The following is a 15,635-nucleotide window of genomic DNA, read 5'->3' as shown; positions in this document are numbered from 1 at the left end:
GCACGCTTACTTATATACCTTAAAAGTCAAAGTACTAAAATTAATTTATAAGTAATAATTTGAAGTGAAATAGACTTTCTTTAATTACATTTAGTATTATATACTGTGATGCATTACTAAATAAAGAAAACTATCAAAAATGACAAAAATCCATGCTTGATTTAAGTAGGCCAATTACTTTAAGTGCTGCTACAGTCAGAAAAGTGATTCAGGGATAAATATGGGAACACACAATGCCATTTCTTCAATAGCTTCCAGATCAAATTCAATGGAAAAGTCGAAAGGTTATATTTTTTTTGCTTTACCCCATGGCATCACAAACTCCTTGTGGGACTTGGAGAACTTGGCTGAAATCTTTCTTTGCTGGCATTCTCTGCAGCAGCAATGATGATTATATGTTATGTTACGAGACACACTCTTTTCGCAGGAAAGCCTTCATTTTTTCCCCAAGTAGAAATTGAAGATTTTATACTTGTCTGGAGTCTAGGCATCCAGTATCCCTAACTATGCACGAATAACTAGGTGGGGTAGAATTTGGGTAGAATAAACGCTGGGAGGATTCTGTTCCTTGTTGGATGAAAAGGTGCTTAGGCTCAGTCTATTCCTCCCTTTATCATCTTACACAGCAGCACCAACGGGAGACACATCCAAGGATTCCTTCCCTAAGTCAATGCTGTTGCAGATTAATGACCATAAAGAAGCTCTGTTTTCTCTGTGGCTGGCTGCTTATACTCTATACATTTTATTATTTAAACACAGCAATCCCAATTCAAGCTTCTCTGCAAGAATTCCATCTGGGATACTCCAACCCACTGAATTTTTAACAACACATGCAAAGCCAACCACACAGCACATGCAGAAAAAGTCTAACTCTTTCTGGTAGCGTCAGATCTGCTGAACGGGCACGTACCAACACATGTGCAGTTGGTTCAACACTTCTCAAGCGGCAGATTCCCTGTATTTGCATTAAGCAAGGCCTGCTCACTGGAAAAGCCTGTAAAGAAATATGGCAGCCCTAGTGATGCAAAAGCAGTTGTCTGACAGCTGAGATAATGATGCAGGAAGCAGAGGATAACTTCTATTATACTGACAAGAACAAAAGAAATCTTAAAGACACAGTAAAGCAGGTAAGATGAAAGAAGCTGACGTGCAAATGTCCTACTTCACTTTTGTTGCGACAGCCAATGCTTCACATCACAACTGATTTTCAGTGTTACACACGGATTAGGTAAAAGCATGCATTTCTCAATTTTCATTACTATATTCCTTTGGAAATTAAGTAATTGCAAGAGTAGCGGCCTGCACAAAGGGACCTTTACAAAGGACAGACCATTCCAGGATCAATAGCTAGCTGTAAAACTAATGACAGCACAATTTCTGTAACTTCCAGTCAAGGGTGAGGCCCTTGACAGGTAGGACTCCGAAATAAAACTGCCACGTAATTGCTGTAAGAAAAATACTTCCCACGAAACTCATCACGTTGAAAATCAAATTCTTTCTGTGTAGCAAGATTCATCAGGAAGCACTCAAAGTTAACTTGGCATCAGTAATCATTACAAAAAAAAAGTATCTAATTTTAAAAATAAATTAAAATATAAAGTAATTTCTAAATCAGTAAGTTGTGGGTTTGGGTTTTTCTTTCCCCCCTGTAGGAACAAAGCTCCATAGATAGATTTGAAAGGTCCAAAATTCTTCAAAAGTTTCTTCTGTGAAACTTTTGTACACTTTTCTTACCCAGACAACACTCATTTGTTGATAACAAAAATAAAGAACAAAATATTACCTCTCTTTCACAGGTTTAATATCATTTTCATTGACAAAATGGAGTCATAAAAAAACTGTTTTGTCTTACATTTTGTAATATGGGTACGTGCTCATGTATGTGGGAAAGCAGGGAGTCTTAGTATAACTACAGAGAACAAGTGTTTTCCAACTGTAAGATTAATCTAGTGAAAACACAGCTATTAGTCAACGTTTCTCTTCAGAAATATGACTTGGTATTCCTCATTGTTTTCATTTTCACTTCCAAAAACCTCCTCAAATCTTTTCTCTAGCCATACAGCTATTTCTTTGTTCACCCTAGAAGCACACTTTCAACTGTACTACCCAAACTCACCTTACTATGGGCAGCACTCACGGCTTTTAGCTTATAGTCATTTCAGAGCTTGATAAGATTCTTTATGAAACTTGCCACGCTACCAATTTTTGTGTCAGAAAATTTGATTACTGATGCTTCTATACCCAGGAGGACAGCAAAATACAACATTAAATTTCCCAGCAGGCCTTTACACACTGGTGCAATGTATGTAGAGGTACAAAAGATGCTCCTCTAGAGGAAAACGCAGCTCAAAACACATCAGCACAGTTGAAGCTTTTTCAGATGACAGAACAGATCTGACTTCTGTTGCAGGTTCTTTAACAGGTGGATAGACCTAGTCCCACAGAGCACCATCTGACAGCCATTGGCAAGCTTAGGGTCAATTCATTTTTTTTTCCCCTGAAAATTAATGTCAAGTAGCATGATTTAGCATGGGATTTTCACACAGACCTTTAAAGTAAAATAATGCCTTTAACATAACCCTGGTCCCTTGAGCTCTTAGTAGAATTGCCTTATTCCTGAATGTGCCACTTAATTCTCTTGCCTAAAGAATTTCTAAAGACATTTCAAACATCAGTTCAGTCACACCGGGAGGAAGGTTTTTCTTTCCGTTTCCCAGATGGGAAAGGGAACCATACAGGAGCTAGAAAACCTTCTCAAAACAGCATGGCAAAGAACAGCAGGGACAGAGAGGGGCCTCACACCGCCGCATTCTGGCCTTGAGCTCCAACAGCTCTACAACACAACAGCAAGAGTGGAGACTTGTCTTATCTTAGCTGTGACTTGCTCAATTGCTATAGTGCCCAGCTATCATTTTCATACCAGGTAGCAGTCTCGTCAGCAGAAAGCTCCCCTTGTGATCATGGGGAGTAGACTTCCATGCACCTTCTGAAATGATGCACAAACCATAATGAGAAAAGTGAAAAACAAGGGCTAAGTCATGAAGCTACAGGACCCACGTGAACCCTTCTCTTTTCTTACACAAATACGCATGGGTATGTATCAGCTGACCTTTCCCCCACTGGTACTGCCTAGGAGGAGAAGAGCGTAACATCCGGAAGAATTTGAATGCTGCAACTCGCAAGTCTGAGGTCTTTGAAAGGTCGCTTCTCCAGAACCAAGCTATTACCCATTTCTTCAAAACTGACAAAATCTAAAAGCTGGTTTCACGTTAGGCAGAATGCCACAGTTTGTACCTTGCCTCTACCACTTCCATTTAGCAACTTTTTTTTTTTATATAAAAAACTTGCACATCTTTCCTGTGAGAACTCTCTATTTCTTGTTACAGCATTTAAAGCAATTTACTGGAAAGGACCATATTCTTTCACTGAAGTAGTGCACACAGATTTCTATCTGTAACTTCCCTGTAAAACAAGGTGTGCTTTATTGTAAGCGGAACAATATTAGAGGGCTTGTTACACTGTCCAGTGATTGCTCTGTATTTCTAATTGCCAAGTCTGTTACTTTTCCTTAATTTAGCCAGTGCATAAATTATAATCCAAAATGTAAGTCTGATAAGGGAAAAGTAATTCTTGAGGTAAATAATTTCCAGTTCCAGCATAGCACAGCATTACTATAAACACAGGACGACTTCAAACCATGCAACGTTATTTTGTCTTTAGCAAGCCTGGCAGTTTCCACAAGGAGGACACCAAGGGATTGGCTGATTTCTAGAGATCAGCAGATGGACAAATTAAATCGTTACTCAAGGGAATAGTATAATGTCCAGAGAGCAGGTAGAGAAGGACCACTTATTACAGTAAACCACAAAAGCCCTATGCTGGAAACTATGTGTAGTCATAAACGTGTGTTCTTCAAGTGACCTCCCTGCTCACAGCTAGCAGTTGACTCCCACACATTGAGTGGGGAGGTGTCGCTGGAGATGCATAAGCACAGCCCTGCTGAAACTAATGAACAAGGGCAGCGGACACGCCTGAGGAGCCTGGCTGCTGTCCTTGAGCTCAGTGTGCCATATCTTGGAAACAAGGTTATTTATTCCCCTATTCACTAGAGCTGGCAAGCATCAGTTGGCTTCTTTATGGAAACTCCTCCCACCAAATTCTCACCAAAAATAATCTTTCAGTGAAATTAATATGAGATGGTTGTTGTACCCAAGAGAAACCAAGACAACAGTGCATGGGTAGCTGCAGTATGCAATATTTTCTCCACTATGAGGAGCAGGATGCCCATGGCAATTTTCCATTCCCTTTTAGTGTCTGTCTTACTGGTACAGACTGAAGATCAGTCTGTGATAAATGGAAAAGATAAGTTTGATCAAAACTGAATTTACACAGTATGTGAATTAAAGGTGTCCTGGTTTCAGCTGTGATAGAGTTAATTTTCCTCCCAGTAGCTGTGTGTTTCAGATTTAGTACAAGAAGGATGTTGACAAGACTGATGTTTTCAGGTTCTGCTATGAAATCAAGGACTTCTTCCAGTTTCTCATATTCAGCTAATGAGCAGGGGTGCAGGAGCTGGGAGGGAGCATTGCCAGACAGACAGCCAAGCTGGCCAACAGAAATATTCCGTACCACAGACATCACGGTCAGTTTATGAATGGGGGTTGGCCGAGGGGCAAGAAGTTATCTGCTTTTCTTGGTTTCCAGGAGTTTGAACCCTCTCTTGGCCAAGAGTTCTAACTTTTTTTCAGGCTGCAACTCAGTCACCGGGTAGTGAGAAAAAAATTATATTGTATCTAGTTTGTTTTGTATATTCATAATTATAACTTTTATTATCATCTCTATTGTTACTATCAGTGTTAGTATGTCCTTTGTTTCCTTATTAAACTGTCTTTATCTCAACCCATGAATTTTCCCCTTTGTCCACATCTCTTCCCCATCCCACCAGGGGGAAGGGGAGGGGTGAGCAAGCAGCTGTCTAGTGCTTAGTTACTGACTGACAGGTTAAACTAGGACAAAGGGTTTCAGGATTTGGTGCTGAGTTGTTAACCCTTTGCAGAGAGAGGCAAAGAAACATGGATCTACTACTGGAGTAAGTGCTACCACTGTTCAGTAACCAGATTTGCTACCAGGGAAAACAGGTGACAGCGGTTTGTACATAGAACATCTGTGGTGTTAACAGGGACAGGATTCTGAGGGGCTGCAACTGCACCCTTTGAAGATCCCTGACTCAAGCACTTTTGGAAGATTAAAGCTACAAATGAGCAGGAGAGAAACAACAGTAACTATAAAAGGATATTCCTAAAATATCCTTTTAAGAAATTTTTTCATTCTTGGGAATAACTAATTTTATCATTTTAAGCCAAATCACAGAGTAAGTTTCTGATCACTACCAGAAGGCCACCAAAAGAACATCTACCATTTGTTTTGTAGTTTTTGCTTTCAAGGCATTCACTGGTAAAGTGTTACACAGGATAGTAATTACATGGCAGTTTATTTGCTGGGTTGCTAGATTTTCAAGTCTACAGATTAACTCTACAAGTATCACAGTAGCCTTCTCATGCTTAAAATAATTCGATATAATTAAAATGATGTTAAAGCCTCAGTTGATTTCCCACCATCAGCATCTTCAATCTGCATGTTGATGAAACAGCAAGTGACATCTCTTAACATCTGAGAGCAGAAAGCTGAATCCAAGACTTTCAAAACTCATTCAAGCTCAGGACACTTTGCATAGCCTTTTTGGTTTGGGTTTGTTTTGTCTTTTTTTTTTTTTAAACCAGAAGTAGCCCACCTAAAAGTAAAGCTGTTATTTCTCTGATTCACCACTGAAAATCTGTCATTATATAGGGAGAATACAAATAAAGACCTATTCTGCAATTGTGAAAGGCTGTGTAAAATTTAAACTATGTGCACAGATCTTTATAAGATTATTTTTCCAACTTCAATTTAACTTTAATTTCCTTTCTGTGCATTCTGTTCATAGTAAGTCACCACACCAAAAGCATATGCTTTGGATTTTAAACCAAAAGGTTTTGCAAAACACACCGTAGAAAATTTATTTTCCCCACTACAGATTCTATATCCTAAGATGACAGTGCTGAAAATACTATGAGTTAAACATACGGAACGGTGTTCCTATCAGTGGGGGGGGAATGGATAAAAATAATTATGCACACAGTTTCCTTTCACTCTGAGAGCTTGACGCAATGAGACATATTTTTTCATTGTTTATTTACACCCATCTTCAGGTACTAAGTTTGCTTGGGCAGAGGCTCCTTTTCCTCCAGTTTCAGCCCAAGGTAAGAATTTTGCTGAAGGAAATGCATCAGATGTAGCAAAAATGCTCACTCTAACTTTTGGTTTAATGCCAGGAAGTAAATCACTGTGAAATTTAGTCCAAAAGGAGAATAGTGTGAGGAAGCATGTGAAAAAAGAAATGGTAATAGTTACTGTGAAAATTAATTTTTAAAGAGAACAGTACTCAGCTTTGATAGAAAGTGTTTTCTGGGAATGGGTAGAGACCATGCTGAACTTCCTTGCAGAGCTATGTGACCCCTGCCAATCAATGTCAACACTTTATTAATATTTTACTGAAAAAGTGCGAGATGATTCAAACTTTGGCTGGTTTGGTAGGTGTTGCTAAGCAACTTTGCTGCTTGTCTGAGAACTAGTTTTCACAGCAACCTTTCCTTCAAACCAAAGACCTGTGTCCGCTTGAAACCCTTTCCCCCTTTGTCAAAGAAGAGCTCAGCAAGTTATGTTCCACCCCTCCCTTTATATTTTCCTGCCCATTTCCCAGTTAAAAAGAAATCATTTTAACAGCATCTGAAATTCTCCACTTTACTTACCGTAATCGCTGTCATAAAATACTATGAATTTCTGCCACCGCAGCTCAGTGACCAGTTTCAGCATAACATCATTGAGGCGGACCGGCGGCCGGGCGGCCAGCGTGTACTCCTCCTCCTCCAGGCTGGGGTTGAGGTGGCAGGCTGTGCGCGGAGAGCCTCCCGTGTTGCGCTGGACAAAGAGGTGGGGGATGTGCATGGCATCCGTCAGGGACTGCAGGGCATTGGCCGAGGCACAACCAGTGGACGTCACTAAGGCCAAGATCCCCAGGGTCATCAGGTCACAGGCTGGAGAATACAAGAAATACAGCAGGGTTAGAACAAGCTCAGCGCACCCTTTGACCAACCTAGATGCTAAGAAGGGAACAAGACAGGCTTTGACCTTGCCAATAACACAGACCTGAAACGAGTTCTATTACAGTATCAACTGAAGCCTTTCATAGATAGGTCCTGTACCTTTCACAGTAGGAGACAGTATCTGCAATCTATACTGATAAATCAAAGTTGAGGACAGATAACATTGCTCCTGTCATTTCTTCAGGCAGGAGCCAATGCGGATGGAGATTATGGCCCTTGCTTCAGGTCATTCCTGGTGGAAGCACGAACTAAACTCCCCTCTTTTAAAGCCTACTTCACTGCTTTCACCTCTTGGTCTTTGTTGCGCACACCGGATGCAGACTTCGGACAATAAAGAGCAATTTCAGTTTCAAGGATTTGCCTTGTACAATGGAGTTTTGAAGGATTTTTAAATTGATGAAAAAGCATTCACTGTGTGTCTCAGAGCAATGAAGAAACAACAAAGGTACTCGTTAAAACAAAGGCAACTCATGAATGACTAAACAATTACTAGTAACACTGTAGCTGTTTTTAAAAAGATCTGGAAAATCACCTATCATTTAAAAACACGACATATAAGTTTGAGCCCATCTGCTTTTGAGAATAAAGTGTTAAGGTCAGTTTGAAACGCAGGCCGTGCAGGTTGGGCAGCCCTGGGCAGAGGGCTCGCATGGCTCGCTCTTCCCAGGACTCCTCCAGGTAAGACAACACGATACCCAGGCAGGGGTTGGAAAACATTTCCAGCCAAGGCCCCCAGCTGTAACTCAGCAGCTATTGAGTCAGTAATGGTGGTGGTAAGACTGTGTAAGACTATAAGACAGCTGTTGATGCCCATTTTTACCAACCCTCATGAATAAGTGGCAGCAAATTTGCCCCTGGGCACTCAGCACAGCGAGCGCTTGTAGGTTAAGGCTGCACCAGCCCCAAGAGTGCCCCGGGGCACTTGACTCTTCCTATTCCTCTCCTCCTCTGAGGTGGGCTGGGGGCAAGCTCAGGGTTTCGGTAGCTGTTTCAGTCCCCACGCAACCACCTGCACAAGCACAGCCTGCCCAAAGGAAACCAGCCACTCTGCTTCCCCGGGACAGAAGCCCACCAGGATAGTGCCAGACAGGAGGTCGCTGGAGATGCTCCACAGACCTGCTGCAGTTTACACGAGCTCACTAACAGTGGACAAATGAAAGAGCCCCTGGGGTGTGACTCAGAGCCGCTGCGGGACATGCAGTGTAGCTGAGCAGGAAATCCAGATTCCAGCTGGAGAGGGGAGGCTGCCCACAATGGTGCTTTGCCCAAATCCAGTGGCTGCCCTGGCAGCCCCTCACTGGGGCACGCGTCGGGTCTGGGAACACAGGAGACAGACGCTGCTGCCCCTTCACCGACCCACGACCTCTGAGCTCTGGTGGAAACTGACTGAGCAGTAAGGTAGAAAAATGAACACAATGCATTAAAAGGATGTATTTTTCCTCCTCTAAACACTTTTAAGCATATCTCCACTTTCAGGGGCTAAAAAGTCAAAGGGACTGGACAGGATATGAATAATTAATATTAACATATAATTATCAATTAATATTAATTACATAAAGCCACGGTAATTAAATACATAAAATTGTTTAATGCAACCAATGAACTGTTTCACCGAATATCTTCTCAGACCAGACGAAATAAGTATATTTCACTTTGATATGGGATAACAGAAAGAAAATGTTTGATCTTCTTTATGCACAGAACAGTCAACATGTATCCTGATGCAACAGAGAAAGATGAAGTGCTTTTAAAATTATTTCCTTGATGGTCTTTACAATAAACATATGTCAGCTGCATTATCTAAATTTACTCTGTGTTGATTATAGTTATATGAAAAGGTTCTTTGTTTTTCCTGAGAGCTGACCTGATTTAACAGCAGGGAAGCATTACATTTGCCAAATGGGAGACCCAGGTTCGGGAACAGATTTGATTTCCCAGGCTTCTTGCCAGAGAAAACTGAATATGTCATACAGGTAATTTATTTAGTCACAGTAGGGGAGGGAACAGAGAAGTGGGAACAGAGGGAGAGAACAGCAGAGCTGAGCTACAAACCCCTGCAGAGATCACCAACCAGTGAGCTTTGCTGTCCTCGAGGGCAAGAGAAGCAAGCCACACGGGTCTGTAGAAGGAAGAATTTACTTACAAAGCAGACGGAGAGAAAAAACAAAGCCCTTACTTATGGGAGGTTGCGTTCAGAGAGTCATTTATTTGTGCAACATCGAGTTGATCACCAGTTGTATAACAAGTGATAACTTCAGTGGTTGACACTAATCAAAAGCTGCTCACTTATTAACAGCAAAAAGACCAGAGGTACAACAGACCGCAGCAAATGGGCCCCCTTGTCTCCCAGCACAGCCCACCAAACACAGCTGAAATATTTCAGCGAAGACTGGTTTGGGTGAGGCATCTTCCCAGAGTTTTGTAGTTTGTGTCAATGGGTTAAAATGAAGAATTAGCCAATACACTTCTACATTCTGATATTTTGTCAAACAGTTAAGATCTGCCTGAAAACATATGCTGCACAGTAAGTGTTCTCTCCTCTTGCCTTTCTGTTTTGAGATAGTATAGCAGGCTATCAAAAAACAGAATGACTAAGGAAAAAAGGTTTCATATTTTCTGAATTGCTTTCTTTAGTCAAATTACAGAATGCAAAACAGAACATGTCATACTTCTGTTAGGAGACTTTCACTATATAAAAATAACATGGATTCCAATAAGTTTCACCTCTCCACACTTATTACACTGCAGGGTAAGAATAAGATTTTAGCACACAAAGAAGAAAAGTATTACTTTCTACATGAGTAACACAGTGGGGAACAACTACATGTAACAGACTCCAACTCATTAACAAACTCATTAACTCCCAAGACATCTTGAAATTACTTAGCAGGAGAATGTTCAAGGATCATACAATCCCAGAAAACGCTGGTGACCATTTTTTCGGGATTTGCCCCCCACGTACCTGTACCCTCTTGCTTACAGAACTTTGTGAAATGAGAAAAGATGTGTCATTTTTTCTTTTACTTCATAGTAGCTATGGATTTAAAACAACAACCAAGCATCCCTGACTATGTGACCGAGTAAATCACTGATTCTGTACATCAGTTGCAGCTTCCTAAGCACTCAAAAGAACCTGCAATTTTTGTACACGAGTTTCATAACCCCTGTCCTGATTTCCTTACAGCTGAAATAGAGAACTGAAGTGCCTTGGTTCATGTCAACTTACTAACATAAAGGAAAGGGGAATCCAAACACCCTGAGATCTTTAATCACTATAGTTGTAGTTACAACAATTTCATATTGTTATTACTAAGATGCTTTCACATTTATTTATGCTGTAGATATATTTATGTAGAGAAGTTTCAAGAAATAATGCTTCTAAGATATTCATTCCACAGATAAAAAGACACAATGTTCTAGGAATCTTGCCTCCAGATTTCACTGCTATATAAGTAGCAATATCTATTAGTTTACTGTATTGAATGCCTTCATCTCCATCAGGCTGCATTTTAAGAGGATACCAACATCCTACAAACCATGCAGTAGTGTGTGTATGCATGCAAGTGCACGTTAACATGATGAAAACATGAACATCACCATACCTAAAGTGTAAAACTGTGTTCATCTATTTGAGCAGATTAAATTGTGTCATTGTAGTTGTTCGTCAGTGTCGGTCTCCATCAACAGACCATCTCTCAAGCTTATACTTGGATTTCGCTGAAGCTTCCCAAATTATTGATTAATCCAGGTTTTTAGTTGTTTCAGTGAAGTATCTTTCCTAACCTCTTCTTTTGAAGTCTGTTCTCAGAAACTCCCCTTTCCATGTGACATTTTACTTCTTGAACTGTTATTTCCATTACAGAGTTTCACAAGACACTGCTCCCTTCTCCATCTATTGCTTTTTTCTTTCCATTTAACTTCTCCATGCTATCTCTGCGATGATGTTGGTAGAAGTAACAGTTTAATATATTTTGGCATCTTCTAACATTCATTTGTCTAACTTGACTCTTACATCACAGCAATACATACTAAACTTTTCTCTCATTCTCCGACCCACATCTCTAACTCAGTCATATCCCACTAAGACCACACTTAAGCCGGGAAAAGCAGCTATTACTTTTCAGACGGTGTCTGATCCATATGACCTTTTTAATCAGTGGGATCTCTCATAGCACGCGAAATGATGCAGTAATTCTGCTTTGCTACAGTCATATTGCTCTTCTACCATTGCCTTGTGTACTGTCATCCTGTTTCTGAAGACAGGTGCAGATGGCAAAGTCCTGATTTGGCACCATCTTCATAGGGATATTTGCATTAAGAGCTTTAGCTCAGATCTATCTGTAATTAAACCCTTCTCTCTCCAAACTGCAGGGAACCAAAATACTCTGAGAGAAACTGTTATCTTGCTCCTGGCAACATGACAACATGACTATCTTTCAGTCACCCTTTCAGTGGTTTCCGATTATCCAGAAAAGGGTAGGAATTTGTTCCTTTGTTTCCACAATTATCAATAGACCAGCTGCCACTGTAATTTTGGATCTAACAATATATCCACCTACTGGCATTCACACTGCCTCTTCAGACTTCAATGCCTTTCTGTCTTTCACTTCTGTGAATCACTATAGTTGGTCCTACCCACTTTGGACATCATCCGATCATAATTGATAAATCCTCTCTGAATTGTTTTTTATTTGTACTTGAAATTTTCTCTTCTTTCTCAGGTTGACTAACCCTTAGGAGCTCTTTACTGGACTGCAAATGGAGTATCATCCCAATCACATATAACTTACATTTTAGAAAATTTCACTGTTCGAAAACTGAGAGGTTGCTGCATTTTTGCTTGGAAATATTTCAGATGAAAGAAGAGAACTACAGATCTAGCAAAAGAACGAAAATCCAGCCATACTGCATATACCTGGTATTTCTGGTGTAGTACTCTGCAATGAAATTATTAACAAAGTTGGCACTTACGTGTTTGTATTTAGGTTTCAAAGCTACCATCCTTCTGAGATAAGGGACTTCATGCTTGCCTTGGTACTACTGTCTCGGATCATTGTGGCAGAAAACTAATTTTTCACATTGTTTATGTTTGAAAAGCAGCAGGGGGGAAAAAAAACTTCTTATCATTAAAACATCAAATTCCAGAGAACATAGCAAATTCAGGGCAGGGGCGAGGGCATGTGATGGACGCAACATAAACAAAACCACACTATTTCAGGAACCTAAATCCTAGTATTGCATGAGATTATCAAAGCCTGTAATATATTCTGCTGAAAGTGTATAGTTAAGCAAATCTACCAGCTGGCCTAGCAAGGAGATGTAGAGTATCATGTACTACATGCAATTAAACATAGAAGGAACTAGCTATTGTATTATTCATGTGTACAAAATTTAATCAGCCATTTGATTCATTAGCCAATTTCTATATAAACAGATACACATAGCAAAAGTTTTGGGTGAAACACTAGAATAGTGAAGAGTTAGGAGATACAAGTGTATTGGTTCAGAAAGCTGATAAGCTGTATCTTTAAACAAGATGTAAGGTCTGCGGGAAACACATCAATAGAGGTACTCTGAAATAAAATAGAAAAAGTCCTTCTGGGAGGTTTGTCTGGAGCACTGAGATAAGATGGAAAGGATGATGACACAAGGAAAAAGAAGCAGCCCATCAAGCAATGTTTCAAAATCAAGAGGACGATGACACAGTTCCTTCAGCTACAACCAAAATAACACAAACCAGAGAAGTGTATATTTTCATGCATATCTAAACAAAACCCAAAAGTTTCTGCTGTAGTACATGAGAAACTTCTATGCAGGCAGGGTACAAACCTACAGCCAACAAAGTCTCACAGGAAAACGGCAAAAGACTACTAGCTATCTGCATTTTAATTCTCTTTAGTCCTCAGAAGGCCTTCAGATTTTACATGCTTTTGCACAAAACCAGTCCATCAGGCAGACAAAATTATAATCTTGTTAATATCACTGAAAATGCTTCTATAAGAAATATCGATCTATACAAAGATTCACTCCTACTATCGGTGAATTCAGGACAATGTCAAAATTAGTCATCTAAGCACTCTCTCAGCCTGATACTTCACTAAACAGGGTTTTCCAAATAATATTTTATTCCTTACTTTACATTTTATGATGTTTGCCTACTCTATCTTCTTTCATTAACTGAGAAAGGCAATTCATAATGAATTTGCATCATTGGCACCAACATCATGCTATGCAGTTGTCCTTCCTTTGGATACTCAGCAACAAATATATTTTCCTTCGTTCTATTTCTGTAGGCTTTTACTTACCTTTATGTTTTGTACTTAGACTATGTTTGTTCAAATAACAAAGAATTTGTTATTTTTATTACAAAACCCCTACACACATCTATAGTTACTTGTTACAGAGTAACTGTTAATATAGAGAAAAGATAACAAACATAGACAGCAAAAATCTTTTATGCAGTACTTTTATTGCTATATCACCTTATATGTAGAGAAGATGAATACTTCTTACTCCATTACACAGACCTTCAATCAAAACGAAATGCATCTTAAAACAAGAAAGCAAATTTGCACTTAGTCCTCTGTGGTTTGATGCAAAACTAAAAGCCCTAACTATCACAACCTAGATGTGTATGACTTTTGGATATAACATTTGAGAACAATAAACATTTCCTCCCTTTCATTTAAACAGCTCTTCTTCTGTATCCAAGACCAAGATAGATGCATTCTTTTAGATCCCAGTCCTTGATGGGATCATTTTGGAAGCCATGGGGAAGTCTGACATGGCATCACTGTAGCTCCCGATGGCAATTGTGTTTCCCCACTTCCTAGCATTCAGAGCCCAAATGTGATGCCAGGTCTTCCACCAGAAATAAAAATTTCAAATCGTGAAAGTATTCCCCATGTATAATAATGCATTGAGAGTAGGGCCTTGAAGAGCATCTGTAACTAGCCCATCATTCAAAATACAAATGCAACCACTGATCAATACTGCAGAATCTCTTAAAATAAATAAATACATAAATAACCAGTCTGAGAACCAAAGAGGACAGAACATGCCTGGAGTTTGTCAGGTAGATAACATTTTTGCTGGACTTCACAGAAACACAATATAAACTTAAAATGAAGGAGCCATGTACCCAACACAAACACAAAGCAAAATAAAGTTTACCTCCTCAAAACCCCCATTTCTTAGAGGCTGATATCAAACAAGCCTCCCTTTATATGTCCTTTTACTGAAGCCATGAACCTGCTTTAGGCAGAATTCACAATAAATCAACGCAGAGCTCTCTCCAGTTCCAAGAAGCCAAGCACACCTTCTCCTGCCAGCTCGCAAGCTTCAAAATGTGACACACACACACACCATATTGCCAGAGCATCTCTGGACAAGATGCTGATACTGTCCCTTGTGTAAATACATATGATATAAGGTCCTTAACAAGTGATTGGCAACAGCAATAAAATCAGTCCTTAAAATCAGAGGCTTAAAGCGCCAAAGCTAAGAAAATGTATAAGCCAGTCAGTAGTAGAATTATTAGCATCTACACATCAACGAGACACTGCCAGCCAGGCAGAGACTACCATTAACTCCATTAAAATTAGAGAAGATCATCGCTGACCTGTGGCAGGCTCGAATTTTTCCTTTTAGTGCTACTACGGAGGACACGTAGTATTTGCCACCAGTGGAATTGTCATTGTGAGCCCTCCATGCATTTTTTTTGTTACAGTCTCCTAATAACCTACCAACCGAAACCACTGAATTAGACAATACATTAGAAAAAAATGAATAATTACCATTTAGCTTGTTTCTGAATTCTTTCTCCATCCTTCATTATCTCTTTTTTCTTAGAAAACACAAGATAAGCAACTCTCAGGTGTTTTTTCTTAGCAACTGAATCTTAGCAACTGAAATAAGACTGACAAGCCAGCTGATAAACACTTTGTTTTTTTCTTTTAGAAAAACTTCTCATAAATCGTATGAGTAAAGTCCTATAGCTGGACTCTTCAGTCTTCAACTTAGGTAAAATTCTCAGCAGGCCAGCTCAAAGCACTTTGTGATCCAAAAATCAGATATACACTATTGCTTGCATTTTCTAAGATAATGATGATTATTTCAGTAGGCCATCAGTTATGAGGAAAAATTCCAGAAAACCAGTACATGTATTCAAGAAAAACAGTATGTACATACACTAGTGTGCATATTTAAGTGTATGTACGATCAGTACATCAACATATCCCTGACAAAGCAGCATTTAAACACACCTCAGAAGGTAAGAAAAGTATAAGATTTTGAAATATTTACCAAAAAATTTTCAGAAAACTTGTTATTAATGACCCTGCCCTCATTCTTGGTCTGCCTTTTTACTATTTCTCCAGCATTCAGCAACCTAAGCTGAACAAGGAGGAAGGGGGGGGGGGGGGGGGGGAGGAA

At 39.7% G+C, this 15,635-nt stretch overlaps 1 protein-coding gene across 3 annotated transcripts in view; it reads right to left on the bottom strand.

The window, feature by feature from the left end:
• The window catches only part of GRID1 (glutamate ionotropic receptor delta type subunit 1), a 558,941-nt gene that overhangs the window by 329,016 nt on the left and 214,290 nt on the right, over positions 1-15,635 (bottom strand). For all 3 annotated transcript variants that reach the window (XM_075423037.1, XM_075423035.1, XM_075423036.1), the window contains exon 3: positions 6,849-7,133. In XM_075423037.1, the coding sequence (XP_075279152.1) occupies positions 6,849-7,133 (285 nt within the window). The remainder of the gene's footprint in view (positions 1-6,848; positions 7,134-15,635) is intronic.

The sequence above is a fragment of the Opisthocomus hoazin genome, chromosome 6 (genome assembly GCF_030867145.1).
Source record: "Opisthocomus hoazin isolate bOpiHoa1 chromosome 6, bOpiHoa1.hap1, whole genome shotgun sequence".
NCBI lineage: Eukaryota > Metazoa > Chordata > Aves > Opisthocomiformes > Opisthocomidae > Opisthocomus > Opisthocomus hoazin.
Note: the sequence above shows the minus strand (reverse complement) of the source record. Positions and strands in the feature narration are given on the sequence as shown.